General features: G+C 61.7%; 5 protein-coding genes across 5 annotated transcripts; 4 read left to right on the top strand and 1 right to left on the bottom strand.

The window, feature by feature from the left end:
- Positions 1-4,322: 4,322 nt before the first annotated feature.
- On the bottom strand, positions 4,323-6,105 carry HRG_01062 (fungal specific transcription factor domain-containing protein; the record flags this gene model as incomplete). The annotated part of the gene is made up of 5 exons (XM_044859533.1): positions 4,323-4,611; positions 4,688-4,747; positions 4,829-5,155; positions 5,207-5,469; positions 5,554-6,105. 5 exons carry the CDS (start codon positions 6,103-6,105, stop codon positions 4,323-4,325), a joined length of 1,491 nt encoding a protein of 496 aa, XP_044725933.1.
- Positions 6,106-7,901: 1,796 nt separating this feature from the next.
- Positions 7,902-12,303, top strand: HRG_01061 (ABC-2 type transporter domain-containing protein; the record flags this gene model as incomplete). Its single annotated transcript, XM_044859532.1, has 5 exons — positions 7,902-8,012; positions 8,067-8,566; positions 8,633-8,683; positions 8,748-9,645; positions 9,757-12,303. 5 exons carry the CDS (start codon positions 7,902-7,904, stop codon positions 12,301-12,303), a joined length of 4,107 nt encoding a protein of 1,368 aa, XP_044725932.1.
- A 2,834-nt stretch (positions 12,304-15,137) lies between these two features.
- HRG_01060 (sugar transporter domain-containing protein) lies at positions 15,138-17,118 on the top strand (the record flags this gene model as incomplete). The annotated part of the gene is made up of 5 exons (XM_044859531.1): positions 15,138-15,338; positions 15,497-15,785; positions 15,862-15,996; positions 16,079-16,305; positions 16,417-17,118. 5 exons carry the CDS (start codon positions 15,138-15,140, stop codon positions 17,116-17,118), a joined length of 1,554 nt encoding a protein of 517 aa, XP_044725931.1.
- A 1,013-nt stretch (positions 17,119-18,131) lies between these two features.
- HRG_01059 (gamma-glutamyl cyclotransferase, AIG2-like domain-containing protein) lies at positions 18,132-18,740 on the top strand (the record flags this gene model as incomplete). Its single annotated transcript, XM_044859530.1, has 1 exon — positions 18,132-18,740. One exon carries the CDS (start codon positions 18,132-18,134, stop codon positions 18,738-18,740), a length of 609 nt encoding a protein of 202 aa, XP_044725930.1.
- A 4,004-nt stretch (positions 18,741-22,744) lies between these two features.
- On the top strand, positions 22,745-24,327 carry HRG_01058 (uncharacterized protein; the record flags this gene model as incomplete). Its single annotated transcript, XM_044859529.1, has 2 exons — positions 22,745-23,148; positions 23,202-24,327. 2 exons carry the CDS (start codon positions 22,745-22,747, stop codon positions 24,325-24,327), a joined length of 1,530 nt encoding a protein of 509 aa, XP_044725929.1.
- Between the last annotated feature and the right edge of the window lie 368 nt (positions 24,328-24,695).

The following is a 24,695-nucleotide window of genomic DNA, read 5'->3' as shown; positions in this document are numbered from 1 at the left end:
TAGCTCCTCGGAACTTGCCTCCCAAGTCGTTGTCTCCCAAGTCGCGGCCCTCCATCTCCCGGGTCGGCGTGGCGGGAGCCAGTCCGGCCACCCGCTGTTTGTCGGAGGTTTAACCTGGGGGCTTGGCCGCGGAGGTCTCTTACTCTCTCTCTCACACTCTGCTACTACCCTCCCTCTCTCTTATTTCTTACACACACACACGCTCTGTTCTTGCCTGTTTAGCACGGTGCTTTGCACGGTCGAGGGCTCCCCCCGTTTTGCTGGTTGTCTAGGCATTTCTTCTGAAGAGCTAGGTTGACCGGGGCTCCTAATCCGGTCTCGGGGGGTTGAATACATCGTATCGACGGGTTGGCTGGAGATGGGACTATGTTTGGGGAGTATCTGTGTACAGTACGGCGTATGCCGCACTTGTTTCTCCCATTCTTGCTACTTACTGTATTCTCATCTATGCACATTTGGTCGTATTCTCCAATGTGATATGTCTGAAGGGGCCCCTCGGAGATCCTGTCCCTTGCGCGGGAGGATTCGAGCTGGCTGACGGGCACTGGAAGCAAACTTCGCCTCCCTAGCCACCCCGTAGGTGCAGAGGACAGTGTTGAGGATGGCTGGATGGATGGCCAGACCCCAATGCCGCGACTGATACTGCACAGTAGACCATCCACACACTCTACAATATTATACATACAGTAGCAGCAGCAGCAGCAACAGTAGCACCACGGCACTGCAACTGGAAAGAAAGGAAGCAGCCTAGCCCCCATGCCGTCCAGGCCCCGTGTGCGCGCAGCGATGATTGGGGCGATTCACAGACTCGACCACTGAGCAAAGGGGGGCGTGAGAGAGAGAGCGCCGGAGTGTGAGTGAGTAAGAGAGTGGTTGGTTGGCTTGGCCATGTACGAAGTAGTGTATGGCCCTCTCGGGAGGCGTGATGCTTGACCATTGCATGGAGCCGGGCGCGGGCCTATGCAAGCCCGGCTGCAGGCTGCATGCACACGCTCTCACACCCACGTAGGTGCATACTCGGTGCATACTTGACATGCCTTAGCAACGAACCAGCCAGCCAGACCGTGGCTCCAAGGGCGCCGTCGTCGAGGGGACGCACTGCATTGTACTCGACAAACTCACCCACGCCACTCCCCTTCTCCCCCCCCTCCTTGGCTGGCACACACGCACTCGCTCTACTCACCTTGACAAGCCAACACTCCCAGGCTCTGCCGCTGGAACCAACCGACGGAAGAAAATCCAGCAACCGTCGTGACCGCGCAGTGGGGACCAGCACCGACCGTGTCAAGACCCGTGCCCGTCCCGCCCCCCGTTAGTCCCGCCGCGGCCACATCCACCCATCATCCCCTCGATAGGCCCGGGCTGCACGGTCCTGCACGCACTCTGGAGGCACGTATGCATGCAGCGCATGGTGTAGAGAGGGAACCCTCCATCAGAGCAAGGGCGAGCAGGAGAAAGGAGAATGACAGGCAGAGAGTGTGTGTCTGTGCGGCGCTTCTCCATCGCCCATCATCTTCGCCTTCTCCATCCTCACCGCCAAATTCCCCAGGACCCCGTTGGCGTGGGTGGCGTGCACCATCTGCCCCGTTTTGTTGTTCTTGTCTCGTCTGCCTGGGCACAGCGCATGGATCGAGGGCTTGCCGTGCCACATGATGATGGACGATGCACTTCTTCCTTCTTCGTGTGCCTCCTGCAAACAGTTGGCGGCGGGCGCTTGGTCTCCCCAGTCTTTGCCTCGGCCGTGTGACTGTGCCGTGCTGTGCGTGCTTACACGTCCGTCCTTTGTCGCCCTCGCTCCCTCTCGCCTTTTGCCTCTCGCCTCCTACTCCCCGCTTCACCCGCGGCGAACCGTCACGCACACGACAGCACGTCCTTGCATTGCCTCGGCCCTCGTGAGAGAGTAAACACGACGGCGCCGCCCCCGTCCCTCGTCGCTGGGTGGTGGTCGTGGCGACCGTGGGCGGTGGTGGTAGTCCTGTTCGCGCAGCCGGTCTGTCCCCCTCCACAAACCGCCTTGCAGCCGATGCCTGCTTTCCCCCTTTGACTGGTCACGGCGACATCCAAGAACGTCCTGGTGCGAGTGGCCAAGTGCCCCATCGCGGGCTCTCGAGCCGCCACGTAGCCAGGCAGATGCAGACCCCGCCCCCGCGCTACAGTACATGTCATGATGCTCTTGCAGGGGCATGGGTAGGCGTCCTCTTGCCAGGGTGTGGTGTCGCGGGCCAATGGCGTGACGGCAGGTCAAGCGCGGGCACACCAGGCCATCTGCCGGACCACCATCCGCGTCCGAAACTCGACGCCCCCGTTGCTTCTGGGTGGCGGCTGCGGCGGTGGGCGTCTAGGACAGACGATAGCGGTGGCGGGGGACACATGAAGAACTCTTGCTGCTCACTGCCTCCTGACCAGCCCCTGCCAACCAACCGCTTCGACCGCCCGGTACAGATGCCAGACTATGGTGCTTGCCGGCAGAGGGGGCTGTTGGCAAGTCAGCAGCGTCGCCCGGTGGTGGTCTGGAGACTCGGATCCGGCGGAGAGGAGGGACGTGGAGCCGGCGGCGGCTGACAAGGGGAATGACGCCGTCCGTGCAGGCTCTCCAGGCGCGGCGGCCCATGGGCCTAACGAGCTGGTTCGGCAATTCCCCGTAGTGTCGCAGCCCATCAGCGCGGCCGCTCCCGACGCCGTCCTTGCCTAGCGCACGCGTTTCGGGTGTCGTCTCGCTGACCCCAACGGCCGTCTCGTCCCACTGCCGATCAATCCGCTCCCGGCTTCCGCAACAGTGCTTCGGAGGAATGCAGAGCCCGCTCGGTCCCGTCCTCCGTTCAATGGCGCCCAGAGTGCCGTCGTGGGAAACTTCAAACATGGCATGCCTTGACAGCTTGGCGCGTGGCAACAGTCTTTCCTTCCCGGCCCTTGGGCAACGGTCGGGGCAAACTCTCGGGCACGGACATTGTTCGCGACACGTCCGCATGGGGTTTGGGCCTGGCGTCGTCGCCTTTGACTTTGGTGGCTTGCGTCTACGGCGCAGCTCGACTCTGCCAACGCTAGGCAAGGCTCGCGACACCAGGACCACCATGTCGGGACCCGAATGCCAGATCGATCGTGCGCCGGTGCATGTCACTCCCGGCCGGCTTGTGGATTGCGGCGTCTAGGGCGTGTTGGCTCATGGCGGGCCCATGAATGTTGGTCAACAGACGCCGTTCGACGGCTCCATCGGCTCCGTCATCTGTCGCCGCTGTTCGCAAGCCGGGCGTTGGCTATGCCGCCGCTGGCAAACGCTTCATCAGGTGGCCGGCCGCGCCTCTGCGAATGACACATGTGTCTTTCAGTGAATACATGCCGTGATGCTAGAAATCTTCTCAACCCAGACCCGTCCTTGAGGACGCTGATGAACACTCAAGTGATATTGGACGTGGTGGTAGCTAACATCTGCTGTGACAGGTGTATCATGAGAGGAGAGACAGATCAAGGTTTAGGATGCCAATGAGCTCGGCGGCGTCATTTCCGACACAAGCGTCAAGGATCATTGGCGATGACTGCTCGTCCAGACGCCTTGCTCTAGTACGGATGGTCCCACGGTTCCGCCCGTCGTCTCTCTTATCTGATGCTTGACGCCACTGGTTGGGCCGGCCCCGGCAGCGTGTAGCCGGACCCAGGACTGGTGATCGGAGGGTGTCTCGGTAACTATTCAGGCGCCCGCTGTAGGACTTGTCTAGTCCCAAGGTGTAGCTAATAGGTATTACCCCTTGAGGGCAGATTTGCCGACTTCGAAAACCCACTAAACAGGTCAAGGCTGGTTCGATGCAAGCGAGGCGTACAACTTCAAGTTGGCCGAGAACTCGTGGACAACGGCATCAAACCATGTTCCTTTTGCGGCCACCAATCGTGCCACTGATTGAGCAAGCTCTCGCCTGATACGACTCAAGAGCAGCCGTCCCGTATTTTTGGTCCATGATACAGATTGGTCGGCCCGTGACATGACTTCCGTCTCTTGATACCAGACGTCGGCCAACAGGACCGGCGATAGGGCACATGAGATCCTGCTCCTGCGGCCTGTCTCGCTCCTCAGCATATTAGGCTGGCAGAAGGGGCAGTGCGTAATCGTAAAATGAGGCAAGTATTAAACAAGACTTGGTTTGCCTTTGGTGGGCAAGGTCAAGATGAATACCATCAATCCAGGACCTCCTGCTATCCATCCAGGAAGCCGTCCTTGCAGCCATGAACGCCGCCGAGGTCTCGTTGCATCACTGCGGTAGTTGGCGCCAGGCTGGCAAGGTGTTCGTCCAAGCCTCCGCTCTTGTGTAAAGACCGTCGAACATGGCTCGTCAGCCCGCACAATTGTCTGAGAAACCTGCCCTTGCGTACTCTTTGGCTTCGTTCCGCGACTTTGCGATGGCACATTTGCCTAATCTTCCGAGTTCCGCAACAAACTCATCCACGCGTCCCAGGTACGCCATCTCGTGAGCTGTGATCTGACTGATGGGCATGCTTTTGATGATGTTGGATGCCAAACCGAGCAGCTCCACGTCCTGGGTTGCCTGCTCATCCAGCGGGTTTCTCAGGATACTGAAGAAGATGGTCACAAGGGCTGACACGGGGTAGAAGACAAAGACCCTACGCGTGTGTCAGAAAGCCCACGCAAGTGCCGCATGAGGCGTCCTGATAACAACTGGGCGGAAATCTCACATACCAGAATGCTTCGCCGACAAGCCGGTTTGCCGCCGCGCTGAGATATATGAGCGTCGACCGGCTGGCTTCCACGGACAGCTCCAGACTCGACCGGACCCCAAACGACGCTGCCTGGCCGGGACCACTTCCATCGACCATGCACCTGCCACTGGCAGCGTGGATGGCGTTCATGAGGTATTGATAATTCAGGTTCAGTTCAATGTGCAGCATGCTCCTGGATATGTCCAGGTCCGCGACCAGCCTCGCGTGCTTCTCGGATACAGACAGGGTGGGCGAGAAGTCGGCCGGAATGGACAGACGCCAGCTCTCGAGCTCTTCGTCTAGCTCGCGGATGGTGCGCAGGAGCTCGGCGTCCGACTGCCGCAAAGAAGGGGCCGAGTACAGCAATCGACACACCCTGGACTTGAGCAGGCTCAGTCGCAGGTCGTTGGGAAACCATGGAGCTCTGAATCCGTTGTTTGAAGACGTGCTTGCGTTGTCACAAGCCGGAGAGTTGGTGGCAAAGCGACTCTCGTCGGACCATTCGGGAAAGGTCAGGTCGCAAAATTCGTCGCTGATGATGGGCGGTTGACCCGTGCGAAGGGCTATGTCTTTGTCGAAGACGTAGCATACCCAGAACAATATGCGAAGCTGTCGATCTTCGCGGTCCTGCACGCCCAGCTCGCCGTGGTGAGGCGCAGAGGGTATGAGCATATGCCCTCCCAGGACGAACACGCACCGGCAGGCAACTGCATGGTACATTGACGCAGCTTGCAGGCGGCCAGAGAAAGTCTCGTACGCGAGCTGTGCCAGACGAAGAACAGCTGTTAGTCACACATGGATTTTAAGGTTAAAGGTGGACAGCCCGGAAGAAAATTGGTCGCATACCAGCATGAGTACAGTCTGCAGCATCGTGATGCTCGATTCCTCGAGAAAGTCGGACAGCAAGACCTGTGCTTCAGCCGCGCAGGCATCACCATTGACGAGCCGAGCGGCTTCGCATCCCAAGCGCCGAGGGCCGACCATGGAAAGAAAGGCAAAGACGCAGGCGTTGGCACTGCGTTTCTCGAGGGTCTGGACGGTGTCTTGCGTATAAGCCAGCCGGATGGTATCCTCAAACAGAACACCGTCCAGCATCGGAAACACGAGCCGGAAGTCGGAGGCCAGGAAAGCTTTTAGGAGAGAGTATACAATCCATTCTTCAGGCAAGCGCATCCTCTGGCCATGAGAGGCCTGGTCCAGAGAGAGCTTGGAGAAGCAGGGAGCAGGTGGGTTCTCGGCAGCATAGAGCCTCTGAAAGGAAAGCCACTGCCCCGTCCTGGAGAAGATCCATTCTTGGCCCTGAGCCGTGAACTGAGGAATGCCGTCCCGGGTGCAAAATGTGCCAAAGTTGTGCCCGGAGATGTAGATTTTCCCGAGAGCAGCGTTGTTCAGACGCATTGGGCGCGGGGATTCGGTCCCAGAAAGCGCCGGGGCTGTGCAGACATCATTTGGCTGGGCGGCTGGGCGGCCCTGATCCGGGGAAGATGTAGCAGATGCGACAGAGGCACTAGTTGCGTCTTCGGTTGCTACCGTGTGAGAGGCGTCTGTTTGTGTGCGTGCAGCCAGAGCCTGCCTCGACGCGACGCGGGATCTTGGAGGGTTGCCGTTAGCTCGCTCACTTGCGGTATATAAGAGACTTGGTCAATCACCATGGAGGGCATGCGAACGCAGAACACTCACACTATGCGTCTCTTGTTGCCCCTTGCGCGGGTAAATGTGCACGGGAGGCCGTGGTGGCTGCACCAGTCGCAGGAACCAGCCTCGGACGCATCGCACTGGATCTAGGCACGGTAAGCGGAAGCTCTGGCCAATGAGTGGCTTGGACAGATCAAACATGAAGGAGACAACTGTGTTTATCGACCGTGCAGAGGCGCGAGAGAGAGACACCTTTCGCTTGTAGCACGTGTCGCACGCTCGCCTTTGCCTGGGCATGATTGCCTTGTGAGGGAGCTATGGAATCTCGGAGCGGAGCGGCATGTCTCTTGTCCTAAAACGCTTAGAAATAAGCCCTTGTCGGAATCTCGAGTTGAGGTGTGCCCCGGACTAAGACGGAGGGCAGGGAGCAAGCGGATCAGGCTGACCGAGTGACACGTACACCGTGAGCCGGATGGATGGATGAATGGAGATGCCTGCCGACGGCTTCTGGCAGAGATGCAGCGGGCTTCAGAGACGTCGGGTCGGGCTTGGCGGCGAGGATGATGCTTCGGTGGTCGGCTGGACGTCGGGGCTTCTGTTAGAGCGACTCCGATTCCCGCTGACTAAGCGGAGAACCACAACCCCCAGGGCTCAGTGCTCACGACTCCACGACGACACCGACGGTCGGACACGCGCGATGCCGACGCTGGCGAGAGATGACAAAACGTTCGAGAAAAGGAAACCGAGCTCGTGTTTTCGTCCGAGATGATGCTTAGACTTTTGCTGGCTGATGAAGATATTTCCCGCTTAGTCACGCATCATTGAAGCTGGCGAGACGACACGACGCTGCATCCACCATCCAAGAAGAGCTATTCTCCGACAAAGACTTGCTCTGATGCTTGTCTTGGCCATGGACTCGACCAAGGCATTGTCATTCTGCCACCATGGCCCGGAACCATGGCCCGGAACCGTCTGCTCTACCGTGGGGAGGCGCCTGCTCAAGAGCCTCCAACGCTCCCTTGCGCTTCTCCTCTTCAGCGCCAACGTCAATCTTATTCGTTGACTAAGCGGCATTCAAACAGCGAGGTCCAAAGGCCAAAGTTAGACTCCAGACCCTGGACCCTGGACCGCGGCCGAGCTACTGTACAATATTTGTCGACGGAGCCTCGAGTGGATATGCTTTCCCCGAGACTGCCGCTCCGTCGCAACGATAATCTGGCTTCGCAAGAGCATCGCTTCGCCTCCTGACTGCTCGCTTCTTTCTTTTTGGGCCGTTTCGCCCGTCATTGCCTGGGGTCATCGGCCACCGGTGGAAACTTTATGGGTCTGCTCGGCATCCTTAACAACACCGAGGACCCACCTAGACGTTGCTTATAAGACCGCAACCATGGCAAAGGCCTTGGGATTCGGAGCCCTTGTCGAGGTTGTTTGCTTTCTATTCATCCTTGACGCTACGGGAAGGCAGCTATTTTTCGTTTGACCCGTGTTTCTCCGCATTAATCCTCATCAACACCAGCTTGGACGCCTCCGAGACCTTCTCCAGTTCGCCGCCGGGCACCATGGTGCATGACGAGGATGTCCCACTGGCCGACAGTGGCAGCACGCTGAAAAGCGAACAGCATTACGGCGATGCAGAGTGGGAGTTGAAGCCCAAGGTCGTCGCCTTCCGCGCAAGAGACGAAGCTTCCGGCTTCCCACCTCGTGAGCTTGGCGTGACCTGGCAGAAGCTCACCGTCGAAGCCATCAGCGCCGAAGCCGCCATCCACGAAAATTTCGTTTCTCAGTTCAACATCCCCAAGCTCATCAAGGAGTCTCGGAACAAGGCTCCTCTCAAGACGATCCTGCAGCAGAGCCACGGATGCGTCAAGCCCGGCGAGATGCTGCTGGTCCTGGGCCGGCCGGGCTCGGGCTGCACCACGCTGCTCAACGTCCTGGCCAACCAGCGAAGGGGCTACGCAAACGTCGCCGGCGACGTCCACTACGGCTCCATGAAGGCCGCCGAGGCCAAGCAGTACAGTGGCCAGATCATCATGAACACGGAAGAGGAACTATTCTTTCCGACGCTGACCGTGGGGCAAACAATGGACTTTGCCACGCGGTTAAAGGTGCCTTTCAAGTTACCCGACGGAGTCAACAGCAAGGAAGAGCTCCGCAAAGAGTCGGGCGAGTTTCTGCTCAAGTCCATGGGCATCGAGCACACCATGGACACCAAGGTGGGCAACGCGTTTGTCCGTGGCGTTTCGGGGGGGGAGAGGAAGCGAGTCTCCATCATCGAGTGCCTGGCATCTAGGGGGAGTGTCTTTTGCTGGGACAACTCGACCAGGGGCCTCGACGCAAGCTCGTGAGCAGCCCTCTTCGTCTCTTGCACATGCGGCCCCCTCTACTGACACTGGGACTCGACACAGGGCCCTGGAATTCGCCAAGGCAATTCGCGCCATGACAGACGTTCTCGGCCTCGCCTCCATCGTCACGTTGTACCAGGCTGGCAACGGCATCTACAACCTCTTCGACAAAGTGCTGGTCCTCGACGAGGGCAAGGAGATGTACTACGGCCCCATGCGGGAAGCCAGGCCCTTCATGGAGAGGCTGGGCTTTGTGTGCGCGCCCGGCGCCAATGTCGCCGACTACTTGACGGGTGTCACCGTGCCCACCGAGCGCAAGGTCCGGTCAGACATGCAGCACAGCTTCCCACGCACCGCAGACGCCATCCGACAAGTGTACGAAGAGTCCCCGATTCACGAGTCAGTGAGGGCAGAGTACGATTACCCGTCCACAGACGAGGCCAACAACAAAACGACCCTCTTCCGCCAGGGCGTCGCCATGGAAAAGGACAAGGGGCTGCCTGCTAAGAGCCCCATGACAGTTGGCTTCCTCGGCCAGGTCAAGGCCTGCATCGCGCGTCAATACCAGATTCTCTGGGGCGACAAGGCGACCTTTCTCATCAAGCAAATATCGACCATAGTCCAGGCTCTCATTGCGGGCTCGCTCTTCTACAACGCGCCCAGCACGTCGGCGGGACTGTTTATGAAGTCGGGCGCGTGCTTCTTTGCCATCCTCTTCAACAGTCTGCTGTCCATGTCCGAGGTGACCGACTCCTTCACCGGCAGACCCGTGCTGCTCAAGCACAAGTCGTTTGCCCTGTTCCATCCTGCCGCCTTTTGCATCGCCCAGATTGCCGCCGACATCCCCGTCATCCTGTTCCAGGTTTCCACGTTCTCCCTGATACTGTACTTCATGGTCGGCCTGACCATGTCGGCGGAGACCTTTTTCACCTTTTGGATCATCGTTGTGGCCACCACCATGGTAAGTGCAGAATCCACGACGCGGCAGCGCTCAGGCTCCCGACGAGGCAGTCTCTGTGTCATGCGGTTCCCGGGCACGCTTGGGCGAAGCTGACATTGTCCCTCCCGACAGTGCATGACGGCGCTTTTCCGGGCGATTGGCGCCTCCTTCAGCACGTTTGACGGCGCTTCCAAGGTCTCGGGCTTCACCATCGCCGCCGCCATCATGTACACGGGCTACATGATCCAGAAGCCGCAGATGCACCCGTGGTTTGTATGGATCTTTTGGATCGACCCGCTGGCCTACGCTTTCGACGCCCTTCTGTCCAACGAGTTCCACGACAAAATCATCCCCTGCGTGGGCAACAACCTGATCCCAAGCGGCCCCGGATTCACCGACTCGAGCCGGCAGGCGTGCGCCGGGGTGGGCGGCGCCGTCCCGGGACAGACATTTGTCACTGGTGACAACTACCTGGCGTCGCTCTCCTACAGCCACTCGCACCTGTGGAGGAACTTTGGCATCGTGTGGGCCTGGTGGGCGCTCTTTGTCGCCATCACCGTCTGGTCGACATCTCGCTGGCGGTCGTCGTCGGAGAACGGGCCGAGCCTGCTGATTCCCCGAGAGAGCGCCCGCCGCGTCGGCGCCACGCCGCGGCAGGCGGACGAGGAGGGCCAGACGGCGCGGAAACACGCCGTAGACCCGAGCTCGCGATCTGGCACCGACGTGGGCGATAGCGACGCGGCCCAGCCAAACCTCATTCGAAACACGTCCGTCTTCACCTGGAGGAACCTCTCGTACACGGTTAAGACGCCGGCGGGTGACCGTCTGCTGCTCGACAACGTGCAGGGCTGGGTCGAGCCGGGCAAGCTCACGGCGCTGATGGGGGCATCGGGCGCTGGAAAGACGACGCTGCTCGACGTGCTGGCGCGGCGCAAGACCGAGGGCACCATCCGCGGGTCCGTCATGGTGGACGGCAGGCCGCTGCCCGTCTCGTTCCAGCGGTCTGCGGGCTATTGCGAGCAGCTCGACGTGCACGAGCCGTTCGCGACGGTCCGCGAGGCGCTCGAGTTCTCGGCGCTGCTCCGCCAGAGCCGCGAGACGGCGCGGGCGGAGAAGCTGGCGTACGTCGACGCCATCATCGACCTACTCGAGCTCCACGACCTGGCCGACACGCTCATCGGGGAGGTGGGCGCGGGGCTGAGCGTGGAGCAGCGCAAGCGCGTCACCATTGGCGTGGAGCTCGTGTCCAAGCCCAGCATCCTTATCTTCCTCGACGAGCCGACGTCGGGCCTGGACGGGCAGTCGGCCTTTCACACGGTGCGCTTCCTGCGCAAGCTGGCGGCCGTCGGGCAGGCTGTTCTCGTGACCATCCACCAGCCGTCGGCGCAGCTCTTTGCGCAGTTTGATCGGCTGCTGCTGCTGGCCAAGGGGGGCAAGACGGTCTACTTCGGCGACATTGGCGACCAGGCGCGGACCATCCGCGAGTACTTTGGGCGGCACGGGGCACGGTGCCCGCCCGAGGCCAACCCGGCCGAGCACATGATTGACGTGGTGTCGGGGGGCCAGCTGTCGCAGGGCCACGACTGGAGCGCCGTGTGGCTCGAGTCGCCCGAGCACGCGGCCGTGAGCGCGCAGCTGGACCGCATCGTGCGCGAGGCGGCGGCCAAGCCCCCCGGGACCGTCGACGACGGGCACGAGTTTGCGACGCCGCTGCGGGAGCAGATACGGCTGGTGACGCGGCGGATGAACGTGTCGCTGTACCGCAACACCGACTACGTCAACAACAAGCTGGCGCTGCACGTCTTCTCGGCGCTCTTCAACGGCTTCTCGTTTTGGATGGTGGGCGACTCGGTGGGCGACCTGCAGCTCAAGCTCTTCACCATCTTCAACTTCATCTTCGTGGCGCCGGGCGTGCTGGCGCAGCTGCAGCCGCTCTTCATCCACCGGCGCGACATATTTGAGACGCGCGAGAAGAAGTCCAAGACGTACTCGTGGGTGGCCTTTGTCACGGGGCTCGTCCTCTCCGAGATGCCCTACCTCTTGCTCTGCGGCGTCGTCTACTTTGTCTGCTGGTACTACACGGTCGGCTTCCCCGCGGCGTCGCAGCGCGCGGGCGCCACGCTATTCGTCATGCTGGCCTACGAGTTCCTCTACACGGGCATCGGGCAGTTCGTCGCCGCCTACGCGCCCAACGTGGTCTTCGCCTCGCTCGTCAACCCGCTGCTGCTCGGCACCCTCGTCTCCTTCTGCGGCGTCCTGGTGCCGTACCAGCAGATCCAGCCCTTCTGGCGCTACTGGATGTACTACCTCAACCCCTTCAACTACCTCATGGGCAGCATGCTCGTCTTCGACCTGTGGGGCAGCCCCGTGCGCTGCGCCGCCGGCGAGTTTGCCGTCCTCGACCCGCCCAACGGCACCTCGTGCGCCGCCTACCTGGCCGACTTCCTGGCGCCGCGCGGGCCCGGCGCCGCGAGCAACCTCGTCAACCCGGACGCGACGGCCGCGTGCCGCGTGTGCTCGTTTACGCGCGCCGAGGATTACCTGGCGACGCTCAACCTGGGCGACTACTCGTACGGCTGGCGCGACGCGGGCATTGTCGTGCTCATGGTTTTTAGCTCGTACGCCCTCGTGTACGCGCTCATGAAGCTGCGCACAAAGTCGTCCAAGGAGGCCGAGTGAGCGGGGCTGTTGTTTGTCTGGCGGCTGTTGCTCCGCTGCTGGCAAGATGCAGCTCGGGGATGTTTGCATTGGTACTTGCCCCCCCGCCCCCCTCCCTTTTTTTGGTGGTTCGTGTCGATGATGTCTGCATTTGGGAATATGAAACCTTATACATGGGAGAGCTTTGGGATAAACAGCGGAGTATGCTTAATTGTAATGGCGCCGGCGATGAGGGCCCGGGGTAGAACGGGACGGGAGCATGGTTTATTATTAGAGCACTAGAGCACCGCCGATGATCCGGCTAGATCGGTCTGTCTCAGTATGGACCTCATAGTATAGAAGGGCAGTCGGTAAGTAGTTGAACATGATATACATGTGGAAATGGGAAACACGGGCAGGGTCCGGCATGTCCCGAGATGAAAGGGCCAGATCGTCTCTCCACGAGATACTCAGGCATCGTCGGCTCCAGGGGTGGTACATGCACACAGCCTCAGGGAAAAGAGACGTGAGGGAACCCCCGTACGATGAGATGAGATGAAAACTGCATTGCTGCTCCCTACTGCCATGGAAACATACTACCGTATCATGGAGACAAAAGTCCCTCCCCTCCAGGGTGTGCGGGAGGCGCATATGTACATACGAGGACCAGGCGGCACGGAGGAGGCTGCTCTTCCTGGACACAGTACCGGTGGCGGCCCCAACAGGAAGGGTAAAGGCGAATCGACAAGGAAGGTCAAGAAGAGAGGGAGTCCGGGCGAGGGCAAGGGGCCGTCTCCGGCCCGCGGGCTGTGGAGCACGACAGCACGGGGAGGCGGGGGAGGCGACGGCATCGAGATGGTGACCGGACGAATGGCGGCTCTGGATCGACTCGCTCACGGAAGAGGGAACCGCCCGGCGTCTTTGTGCGTCGGAAGGACCTGAGCGCAGAGCGGGCAGGCACCGGTTGGTCTCTGGGCGGCGAGGCCGGAGCGCGCGCCCGGTCGAGGCGGCCGTCGACGTTGGACAAGGCGGAGCGAATCGGAACGTTTCCGGGGAATACAAGTCATGGGAGGGGGGAGGGGTTTGTCCGAGGCAGACGTCGGGCCGACCTATCAATTCGCCGGGGTGGCGGCTCCGGGAGAGCGGTCAAAGATGGGGCTGGAGGGAAGTCAAGAGAACGAAGGGGAAATCACGGGCATAAGAGCCTCTTCCGAGGTTGTCAAGTGCTGCGGGCAAGTGGGAACGCAGAGTTCATGGTGGCGTCAGGGACAAGGGTTGGCTCGATGTGGGAGGGCAAGCCGGCGCCTTGGACTCACTCGCAGATGAGCGTAGATCAGGGCTGTAGTCGGGGTGCGGCACTATTTGCCATGGCGAGTCGACTAGACTGGATGCTCTCTGCCTGTGAAACGACAGTGAGATGTCACATGGGTATATATGACAGCTTGCAGTGTTGGCGGGATAGAGGGGGCTCAACTGGTTGGCATGAATCGTCGTCGTCTTTCCCGGCGAATGCGACCCCTGGGCTTCCGCACGTGGTGGGAGGTTGGGTTTTGAGTTTACCGAGCGCAGGGTGATGATACGTAGGACATGATGCTTTGGTGGTTTGTCTTGACTCTGACAAGAGTGCGTCTAGGGATGCAGAGAAGCTTTGGCCGTCGACACGATGGGCCAAGGTAGCTGCCGTCTGTCGGCGTGTCCGGCCGGGGACACAAGGGCTCATGGTGCGACAGAGCTGCCGGGCCAAGGCTCAGCAGGGCCGACTAAAGGGGGGCTTTGGGGCATGCGCTCTTTTCGAGGCCTGGGAGGAGAGAGACGGGGAGGGACCGTTGGTTGCTGAGCGGGGGCTGGTTCGAACGCCGAGTGTCTCTTGGCAGCGCTTGAATTGGCACCAGGGCCGCGGCGGACTCGCGACTCCACTGTCAGGGCTTGGACTGACGTTTGTTGCCCGGAAGAGGGAGGGTCCAGGAGAGCGTCCGTCTGTTGTTGTGGGTGCAAAGTCAATCCATGGCCCACATGCTCCTCTGGTCTGCCCTACCCACAGCGCGAGCTAGCCAGGGGGAGCCCGGTCTGGGCGCACGTGTGCAGGCATTGGTGAAGAATGGTTGTTGGCGATTCGTCGACGTCGTCGAGCTCGGGCTGTTGGGGAGATGCGTGATTGGTTGTGCTGTACCGACCGACAGTAGGTACGTAGATGCGACGAGGCTGCGGCCGAAAAGTCGAGCAAGTTTGCGGCGAGAGGAGGAGGAGGAGGAGGAAGAGGAGGAGGAGGAAGAGGAGGAGGAGGAAGAGGAGGAGGAGGAGGAGGAGCTTGCTTGTAGGGCTCAGCATCAGGCCAGCTGAATGAATACCTAATTAAAAGGGCACACAGCCCTAGTAGGGCCCAAGACCGGGCCTGGTTCGTCCGGCTAATATGCGGCAGTACCATCCGTCCCCTTGGCGGGGTGCTTGTACCTCTCCAAGTACGTACCTCCCCCCCCCCCACACTTGGTCCTCCACCGCCATCGTCAAAGCTCTCGCGGCTCCCCCAATGAGAGGCGTCGATGGCCCATGTTTTTTTCCTCCTATTGTTTCGTTGCGGGCCTTTGGCACCAACTCGCAGACACCCACTCGGCTGCCACGCGCCGCCCATCCATGCCGCCATGTCGCGCCTCGCTGTATAAAGAGACGGCCGCATCCGCCTCGGTGGGGGCCCAAGCTTCGCCAACCAGAGAGACAAGCGGTCCCGTGAGCAAGGCGTTTTGGTGAATATTTCGTACGGCTGATTCCTTGCTCCCCTCGAGAGCTCGCTCCTACATGTCTGGCGACCTGCCGTGACCCTCTTGCCCCCTCACCGCCGTGCCTGTCTCGGCCAGACACACAGAGACGAGCCGCCCATCATGGCCAGCCTCGGCCGCCTCTTCCGTCGCTCGCCAGCCGAGCAGCAAGCCTCGGAGCCCCGCCATGACGCAGACGCAGACGCCCCCGGCAGCGGCGCCGCCCACAGCCTCGACGGCGTCGAGTCCAAGCCGTTTATGCAGCGGGCCCTGCCCGTCTTTGCCTGCGGTGCCGGCCTGTTCTCCGACGGCTACATCAACAACGTGAGTGGCCAGAGAGGCTGGAGGAGGGAAGAGGAAGAAGACGAGTGCCGAGCGAGGGACAGGACGAGAGAAAAAGAAGACGAGCGCTGAGCTCGGGACACGAAGAGGGAAATGGACATGGAGACGCAAGACACAGCTAACAACTTGCTCACAAACAGGTCATCGGCTCCGTCAACACCGTCCTCAAGCTCCAGTACGGCAACGTCTATAAAGACTCGCCCGCCGCCAAGCACGTCGCCGACATTGCCTTTGCCGGCACCGTCGTCGGCCAGCTCGTCTTTGGCTTTGCCTCGGACCGCTGGTCGCGCTCAAACTCACTCGTCGTCTCCACCGTCATCCTCGTTGTCTTTACCGCCCTGACCGCCGGCTCCTACTACCGCGGCGAGCCCGTCGGCATGTTCAACATGCTGGCCGCCTGGCGCTTCTTTGTCGGCATTGGCATTGGCGGTTGGTGTCCCCCGAGTGATGAGTGAGGAGGAGGAGGAGGATGAGGAAGAGAGCTAACGACGGCTTACGTCTGTAGGAGAATATCCCGCCGGCAGTGTCGGCTGCGCCGAGTCGAGCGGCGAGCTCAAGTCCGGCACGCGCAATCGCTGGTTCATCCTCTTCACCAACAGCATGATTGACTGGGGCTTTGTCTTTGGCGCCTTTGTTCCTTGTGAGTCTCCCGACTCGGCCGTCTGGTGAATCGAGAATTGGACCAGGAACGTCTTCAACGCTGACACGGTCCGCGTCGACAGACGTCGTCGCCGCCGCCGCCCACAACGACCATTACTCGACCATCTGGCGCACCAGCCTCGGCATCGGCGTCGTCTTCCCCCTGCTGCTGCTGCTCATGCGCATGCGCCTCAAGGAGCCCGAGGAGTTTGCCAAGGAGTCGATGCGCAGACAAACGCCCTACATGCTGGTCCTGCGCTTCTACTGGTTCCGCCTGTTTTGCGTCAGCCTCATCTGGTTTCTGTATGATGTGAGTTGCTTTCCCCCTACCTTTGCTTGTGAGCAGTCTCGCTGCCATCCGCCAGACTAGTCGTCTTTTGGCCGCATCATTTTTCTCGTGCTCTGGCTAACCCCCCCACAGTTCAGCACGTATGCCTTTGGCATCTACTCGTCGTCCATCCTCAGCGGCATCTACGGCGACAGCGCGCCGCTGACGACTGTCTTTGGCTGGAACACGGTCATCAACATGTTTTACCTGCCCGGCACCCTCTTCGGCGCCTTTGTCAGCGACTGGATCGGCCCCAAGCACACGCTGATCGTGGGCGTCGTGGCGCAGGCCGTCGTCGGATACATCATGGCGGGCGTGTACGAGCAAATCTCGCGCCACATCGGCGCCTTTGCCGTCGTCTACGGCATCTTCCTCACCCTCGGCGAGCTGGGCCCGGGCAACAACATCGGCCTGCTGGCGGCCAAGACGTGCGCGACGGGCGTGCGCGGGCGCTACTACGGCATCGCGGCCGCCATTGGCAAGATCGGGGCCTTTGTCGGCACGTGGGTCTTCCCCTACATCCAGGCGGCGGGCGGCGACGGCACGACGCAGTCGGCGCAGTATCCGTTCTGGGTGGCGGCCAGCCTGTCGCTGCTGTCGGCCGTCATTGCCTTCTTCTTCATCCCCAACATTGGCCAGGACACGATTACGCACGAGGACGCGCGCTTCCGCCAGTACCTCGAGAGCCAGGGCTGGGACACCAACATGCTGGGGCTGGCCAGGGACGAGTCCAACGCGGCGTCGTACGCCGAGGAGGAGCAGACGCCGGTGAAGAAGGCGACCAGCAGTAGCTGAGAGGGGGGGAGATGGAGGTGATGAACATAAGACACAGTAAAACTTTATTGTTGAATCCGCCCACAGAGTGCGTAGAGTCGACGCTCAAGGACGGGAAGCCTTTATTTCTCCCAGCGCCTGGTAACCAGCTTAGTTTAAAGCGTGAGCCTTGTTTTAGTCTGTCGAATCAACTCGCCTTGTTTTAGTCTGTCGAATCAACTCGCCTTGTTTTAGTCTGTCGAATCAACTCGCCTTGTTTTAGTCTGTCGAATCAACTCGCCTTGTTTTGTCCGTCGCATCAACTCGTCTTGCTTTTGTCTGTCAAAGTAATAACCCGTCTCACCTTTTGCATGCGTCCTGTGTCCAATGACGGCCCGCACGCCCTCCCCGAATAGGCAAGGGGAGCCGGGCCGGGACGGAAGCGGGGGTGCCGGGGGCCGAGCCGCCCCGGAGGATGGTGAGTGGACCAAGGCCGGGACGCCGGCCCTATCGCAGCCACTTGCCGCCACGCACCATCATCTTTGATGCCCAGCGGGCGTCGTCGGGCATCCATGGACGAACAGACGCGAGGGCGCACAGGCCAGGCCAACATCAGCAGCCTGTGCTCGGAGCGTGGGATGATGGATGCGGTGACACGAGGCGCGCCCAGCCCGCCCGCAGGACCAGACGGCTCGCCAGAGGCCGGCTGGGCGTGACTGCCTCGCCGACGCCCGCCGCGCATCGTCCTGGTTGGTCCGGGTGTGGGAAGGGCGGTCCTTTGCAGCCGGGCGAGCTTCGCGGGGCTGGTTGGGGGACTTGGTCTTGTCGAGGCCTGGCTTCGCTGCGTCGTGGGGCTGATGCCATCTACAGCACCGGGACCTCGTCTCCCCCCGTCCTCGAGACTCGGTCAACTTGCGAGGGAAAAGCGCTTCCGCAGACGCGAGGGAGTCGACTCAACTCAACCCCCGGGCTCGACAAACACTCGCCCGCCCCCCCTTCTCCCCCATGGTGCACACGCGAAAAGGTCCCCTCCTCCTCCACCGACCAAGCCCAACATGACGAACGCAACAGCACACGAGCTAACGACCGCTTCCACAGCCCGCCCGACAAAGGCAAAGCCGCCGCCCGCACCCCCCAGCAGCAGCAGCAGCAGCAGCAGCAGCAGCAGCAGCGGGCGACGCCCTCCTCCTCCTCCACCACCGCCGCCCACCACCACCACCACCACCACCGCCTTCCCCCCGCGCACCTTCTTCTTCTACGGCACGCTGACAGACGCACACGTGCTCGCCGCCGTCGCCGCGCTGGACCGCGCGCCGGAGCTGCGCGACGCGTGGATCGACGGCTTCGAGATGAAGCTGTGGCACGGCGTGTACCCGGCGCTGCTCCCGCGGCGGCGCGGCCGCATCGCCGGCAAGGCGTGGCGCGCCACCAGCGCCGCCCAGTGCCTGCGCCTGCAGCGCTACGAGACGGCCGCCTACGAGGCCTGCGCCTGCACCGTGCACCTCGGGCGTGCCGCGGGCGAGGAGGAGGACGGCGCCGAGGAGGCGGTAGTCCCGGGCCTGACGTTTCGCTGGGCGCGCGATCCGCGCAGCTGCGAACTTGTCGACGGGGCGTTTGACCTGGCGGTTTGGCAGCGCAGGCACAAGGCGCTGGTGTTTGGCTAGACGCCTGGCTGGGGCCGTGTCGTTGGACGCGGGCCTTGCGCTTCTGGGGGGGCTTGGAGTCGATGGCGTGGGTTGATGCCATGTCGGGATTCATGCCTGGCGGGCCCTTGTTGCGCAGGGCCCTGTATGGTTCCCCAGCAATGGTTTATTACAACGGGACGCGTATTCGGTCTCCTTCGTTCCTCTCTTTGCAATCTGTTCCCGTCGTGGGCGGCATAGCCCTCGAGTTGCTCGCGTTGCTGACAGCCGTTGGTCCAGTCTCTCACCCTCTACACCGAACTGCTTGCTGATTCTCTCCGGAGGGAAGCGACCTGACACGTCTACATGTATCCAAACGTGATATACACAGGCAAAACAACGTGTGTGAGAGCATGTAAAGCCCAAGGCCAGCCCCCCTGACGACTTCGAGAAGCCAGCCCATCAACCACCCTCGGCCATCACTCACCACCACACCTCTGCATCCCCCCCCCCCTCGACACTCCATATATACGCGAGGAGCACCGAGAAAGGCCCAAAGATGGACTCGGCGTCACAAGTCCCGCTCCCCCCCCCTCCTCCCCCCGCCAGCCCGCCCATCCAGCACGCCCTGGAACCAGTCCAGCACGACCTGGCTCTGCAGCCGCAGCGCCCCGACGCCCGCATGCGCGCCCGCGGCGTCGGCGTCGGCGAACTCGTGCCGGTGCGCCCACCGCGGCCCCAGTGCCGCCGCCAGCTGCCGCGCCTGGCCCGCGAAGAAGAGGTCGCGCTGCGCGTCGCCCACAAAAGTCGGCGTCGCGATGCGGTGCGCCACGGGCGCCAGCGTGTAGTTGCGCGCCAGCGTCACCAGCTCGTACGGCGACGGCGTGCCAAACGCCCACAGTCCCTGCTCGAGCCCCCACCGCAGGCGCGTCGGGGCCCCGGCGCCGAGGAAGCGCTGCCTGGCCAGGGCGTCGAAGCGCTCCCGTTTGCCCGCCGCGTGCAGCCTCATCATCTCGGGCCCGAAGCCCGCCGCCAGCACGGGGCCAAACTCCCACACGCCGTCCAGCGCCATGACGGCGGCGAAGCGGTCGTCGAAGGCGGCCGCGCGCGGGGCCAGGTAGCCGCCAAACGACAGGCCCAGCAGCCCGACGGCCGACGGGTCGACGTGGGCCGTCTGCCGCAGCACGTGGTCCATGACGGGTCCGACGACGCGCTCCCAGTCCGGGATGAAGCCGAGCCCCTGCTGCCGCCGCACCGTGGGCTGCCCGGGCCCCTCGTAGCTGAGCACGTTGTACCCGCGCTCGAGGGCCGCGAGCCCAATGACGTGGTACAGCTCCTCCTGCGCGCCGTCGTAGCCGTTTCCCACGACCAGCGTCGGCCGCCGCCGCTGCTGCTCCTTGCCGCCGTGCTCGGGCGTTGGCGTCAGCCAGATGGCGGGAATGTCAAAGTCGGGCGCGCGGATGGTCAGTCGCTGGCCAGGGGGGCTCAGCAGGGCCAAGCCGTGGTCAAAGGCGTCCGTCTGGCGGTCCCACAGGTCGACGAGGCGCGGGTCCGCCGGGTCGCCGTGGAGGAAGAAGTCGGCCGCGCGAAAGTAGGTGGCGGCGCTGAAGAAGGCGGTCCGGGCCGAGAATGGGAAACCGCCCCGGGCGACGGCGGCGGCGCGGTCGTAGACGCTGCGGGCCAGGCGGCCAAAGGCGCCGGCGAAGCTCTCAAAGTCGCCGGGGACGATGTCGCGCGCGGCCGTGAGCACCTCGGCGATGTCGGCCCCGTCGTACACGCTGAGCGACAGAGGGCGTAGAATGCCAAAGTCGAAGAGGGGGTCCTCGTTGAGAGGGAGCGGCGTACCGCTTGCGTTGGCAGCCATGACGAGCTGCCGTTCTCTCGCTCTCTCCAAGAGAAAAGGAGACTATGTCATCTGCAGCAGAAGAGATGGATGAGTCGAGGTTGGATCCTCGGGGCTGCCTGGCCACGCTGCAGAACCAGGACCCAAGACCGGTATTTATACCGCTCTATACTTATACTCATGGTCGACATTGGCGTCGGCTTTCGCGGCCGCGCCCACAGTCGCAAGATTAAAGCCGCGGCGCAGGATAACAATGGCGCCGGCGGCAGCGGCGGCGGTGTCGTTCCTCGGTATCCAACGCCGTTGGCTCGTTCCGGCCGAGCGGCGGCGCCCTCGTGTGCATGGTCGAATCGGAGGGCCGCGTAAACGATGAGACAGCATGGATGATGATATGTCGTCGTCGAGCCGCGCGGGGTTCGCCGGATGGGGACGCAGGGATTCTCGGCCTGCGGCTGGTGAGCATATGAGTGTGAGGATAAGCCTGATCAACGTGAGCGGTGTAAGATGGAGCAGAGAAACGAGACAAGCCAGCCCCCGTAAGAAGAGATGGCCGTTTTGCGTCCGTCTTTCCCCTGTGAGCGGCCATCAGCCTCCCGAGGACGGGGCCATCGTCCCCTCATCTCAGACCCGGATACCATCTCAACGAAGCCATCTCACGGGCTGGCTGAGAGTGGCTGCGGTGGCGGCAGGGAAGGGCGGCTCGTTCTCGTTGGTGACATGGCTCGCCGCCGCGAGCGCCTCGTCAATGGCGAGACGCGGCTGCTTCTGCCTCTCCCTCTTACTCTCGAGGCATTGTCCGTGCCCGCTGGAAAAGTAATCGTATCCTCAAACTCCCCGTTGCGTGTCCGTGTCGTCCGTGTTCACAGCCCACGCCCTGCCGACGACTTCCTCGTCTGCCTCAACCACCATCCTCTCCCCCAAACTTCGCGCAACGAGACCGCTCGAGTAGGATGCTGAAATTTCCGGTTCCTCATCGCTTCTGACCCGTGTGTCGTCGTCTTCATCGGTCAAAAGGTTCATCGTCCTCGGCGTCTGCGCTGAACATGAATCGGTTGGGGGGTTGCTCATATTCCGACTCAACACCGGTCATGACGCCGAGTCTGCGTCTCCCTCGGATACCTGCATCAGCAGTCAGAACACTGCCTCGCTTCACTCCCAAGAGAGAATGGAGAGAAGCAACACACACCAAGCGGACAAGACGCACATATTAGCAACACACCGCAACTCTCCCCCAGATAGATAGAAACGGCGACAGCCTCAACCTGAAGCGCAATCAGCTTCTCTCTGAAACTGTTCCGTTCAAGAAGCGTAGATTCGCCAATGCTGCCCTGTTTGCCACCAGCACGTGCGTTCCTGGCGTCCTTCGTTTGCTACCCGCGCTCTTTGTCACGTTGAAGAACAACCCAAGAGCATTCCCCATTCACCGTACACACCAGAGAGCCGCGAACAGCAGTTGTCTGCGTCTCATTTCCAGACCTTTACACCCTCCCCGGCTTCTAGAAAAGCAAAGGAAGGGTAAAAGAAGGCGGGTAGAGGCCCGCCCCAGCGGGAATCCTTCTCCCGGACCTGAACAGCCAGTTCAGTCTCTGTTCCACTTTTGTAAATTCGCCGGGGCCCGTATGTTTGCACCTTTTCGAGTTCAATTGCCCAGAGGATAGGAAGTGTTGCGTGGTGCAGTCGAGTTGTCCCGTTTCGCCTCGCGGCTTGCCCCCTGGGTGGCCATTCGTCTTGTTCTCAGTTGCCCGTCCAGCCGACGAACAGCGCCTGTTCCAGATAAACAAACAACGTGTCCGTGGAAACCTTCCGCGTGGTTGGCCAGAGTCCAAAAGGTCCCGTGCCTCTCGCAATCAGGCCCAGCCGACAGCCCCCTGGTTATCGCACCCTCCCCGCCCAATTCACTTGGCCAACCCTCTCGAGACAGGCTTCCCTCCTCATTCAATGACGTATCCTTTCCCTCGAACACGCGTTATTCACCAAATCGATGCCCCAGCCAGGGCCTCAACCCCGAGCCAGCACCAATTCACTTCCCCCCTTCTCCCACCCCCCGGGCTATATAGCCCTGATCTCCCCCGATTCGATCCGACTTTTCGCGCCACACATTGCTTTCTCTTTCATCTCCTCCTTTTCATCGAGCTCATCCCTGTTTCATCTCGCTCCCTGAGCTTCCAATCTCCAAACAGCTTCCCCAGCGCGTCTCGTCGCCATGAATCCGTCGTCAGGCGCGCGCGTCTTGCCCGACGCCGGCCGCCTCCAGGGGTTTCCCCCAGGAAACTTGAGCATCGACACTTGCAGCACCCCTGGCTTTCTGCATCACTTTCGCACCGAGGCTTCCGACCCGTCAGCCCGCCTGACGCCCAGTCCTCACTGCTCCCGAGCCACTTCACCAGGCCCTGCCATCGGCCCGTCCGATGAGGCTCGAGCTTCGCAGAGTCGTGCCGCGGCTCAAGATCCGCTCGGCCAGTTCCGTTATGATCCGGCTCGCCAGGCCATCTTTCCCAGTGTATGGGGCGTGGGCCTGCCCGGCGGCCTGGCTCTTTGGCCCGTCAACTTCAGAGCGACACTGGGCTCGTCGGAGTCGCGATGGGCGTTTGCTCGGCGTGGCCCAGCGTAAGTCTAGTCCGGTCCTTGCATCTCGGCTCATCTGATGACTCGAAAAAAAGCTCTAGCCCCGCGGCCACCGGCGTTGCCCATCAGCTCCAAGGAATCCGTGGCGACGCTGGCAATGACGGCGTGAATGGCTCGCCTCGACGTGCCGGTGCCTCGGCCCAGGCGCTTGGAGAGAGCGGCCCGTTTGCGCAGATGCCAAGATCCCACGCCGGCGGAGCGCCTCTTTGGCAGTCTTCGTTTGCCAAACAGCCCATCGCGCCCGGGCGGGACGGCGACCAACTCTTCGACCCAGGGCCGGAATGGCGCACGACTGCCCGGCCGGTGAGCCAAACCACTGCAGCTCGGCAGCTCCAAGCTACGCTTCCGCGCACCCGTACACAAAGGCCTCTCTCGGCGACGGCGGCCGAGGACACGCAGCAGAGCCAGTCGACCGGCTTCCAGCCCATGATGGCCGTGGCCGAGCCGGAGAGGCGACGCAACAGCCTGGCCGCGATGCAGCTGCAGAGCCAGGACTCCAACAAGTTCTCGAGTCGCTACCATGGAATGCACACGGAGAACAACGCCAGCGCCGAGTATCTCGTGCCTGGGCAAAACTGCGCGCTCTGGCTGACCAACCTCCCGGCCGACGTCGAGTACAGCGAGCTCCTCGGCGCCATCAGCCAGATTGGACGCGTATGGTGCACCTACATCAACCTGCCCGACAACGTCAAGCACCACACGGCGGCAGCAAAGGTCGTCTTCTTCACGCCCGAGGCGGCGCAGAAGCTGCTGACCAACTCGTGGACCAAGACGATTGTCATCCGCGGCTGCCGCGTCCGGGCCTCGCACAACCGCATCAAGTACGGCAGAAACGCCATGGCGGGCAAGATGTCGCGCGTGCTCATCATTACGGGCAGCCAAGAGTTTGTCAACCCCGAGAACCTGCGCAACTGGTTCATGGAGCGCTTCGTCTTCCAGGAAGATGTTGTCATTGAGCTCATCAAGGCGGCGGGGCGAGCCGTGTGCGAGTTCCGCTTCGGCAGCTACCGGTGCCAGGCACAGATGGGCAAGATGGCGCTCGAAAAGGACAGGCCAGTCGGCTTCGAAAAGGTCGAGTTTGCCGACGACCCGTGCGAGGTGGGCGAGAACCTGGCGTCGTACGGCATCGCAGCCGAGCGGATCCAGGGCAAAGGCCTGTAAGGGGTCGTGGGGACAGAAAAGGTTCTTCGCATCCAAGGCGGGCTTTCGAATGGACCATGGCGGCTTCTGTTGGCACGGCCGAGACGAGGACCGGCAATCATTTTCGCATTCAACAAAGGCTCGGACTGGACGGGGGGATTTCTCATGGCTTCCTGGCTGTTGTTTGCCGAGAATCGGGACACGATTTGGATGGCACCTGTCGAACGCGTTGGAACGAGTGTTTGGCTGGATGAGTGAACAATTGGCCGCAATGGATGGGCGTGGGCAACAAAGGCCGGCGACGCTTGCACCCTGTACCTAGGGCATGGGAGGGTAATCATGGCGTCCAGATGCTGCATGTCCCATAGACAAACAATGGAAGCATCTCC

The sequence above is a fragment of the Hirsutella rhossiliensis genome (genome assembly GCF_020360975.1).
Source record: "Hirsutella rhossiliensis strain HR02 chromosome Unknown scaffold00001, whole genome shotgun sequence".
NCBI lineage: Eukaryota > Fungi > Ascomycota > Sordariomycetes > Hypocreales > Ophiocordycipitaceae > Hirsutella > Hirsutella rhossiliensis.
The sequence above is the reverse complement of the archived record's forward strand: the minus strand, read 5'-3'. Positions and strand labels throughout refer to the sequence as shown.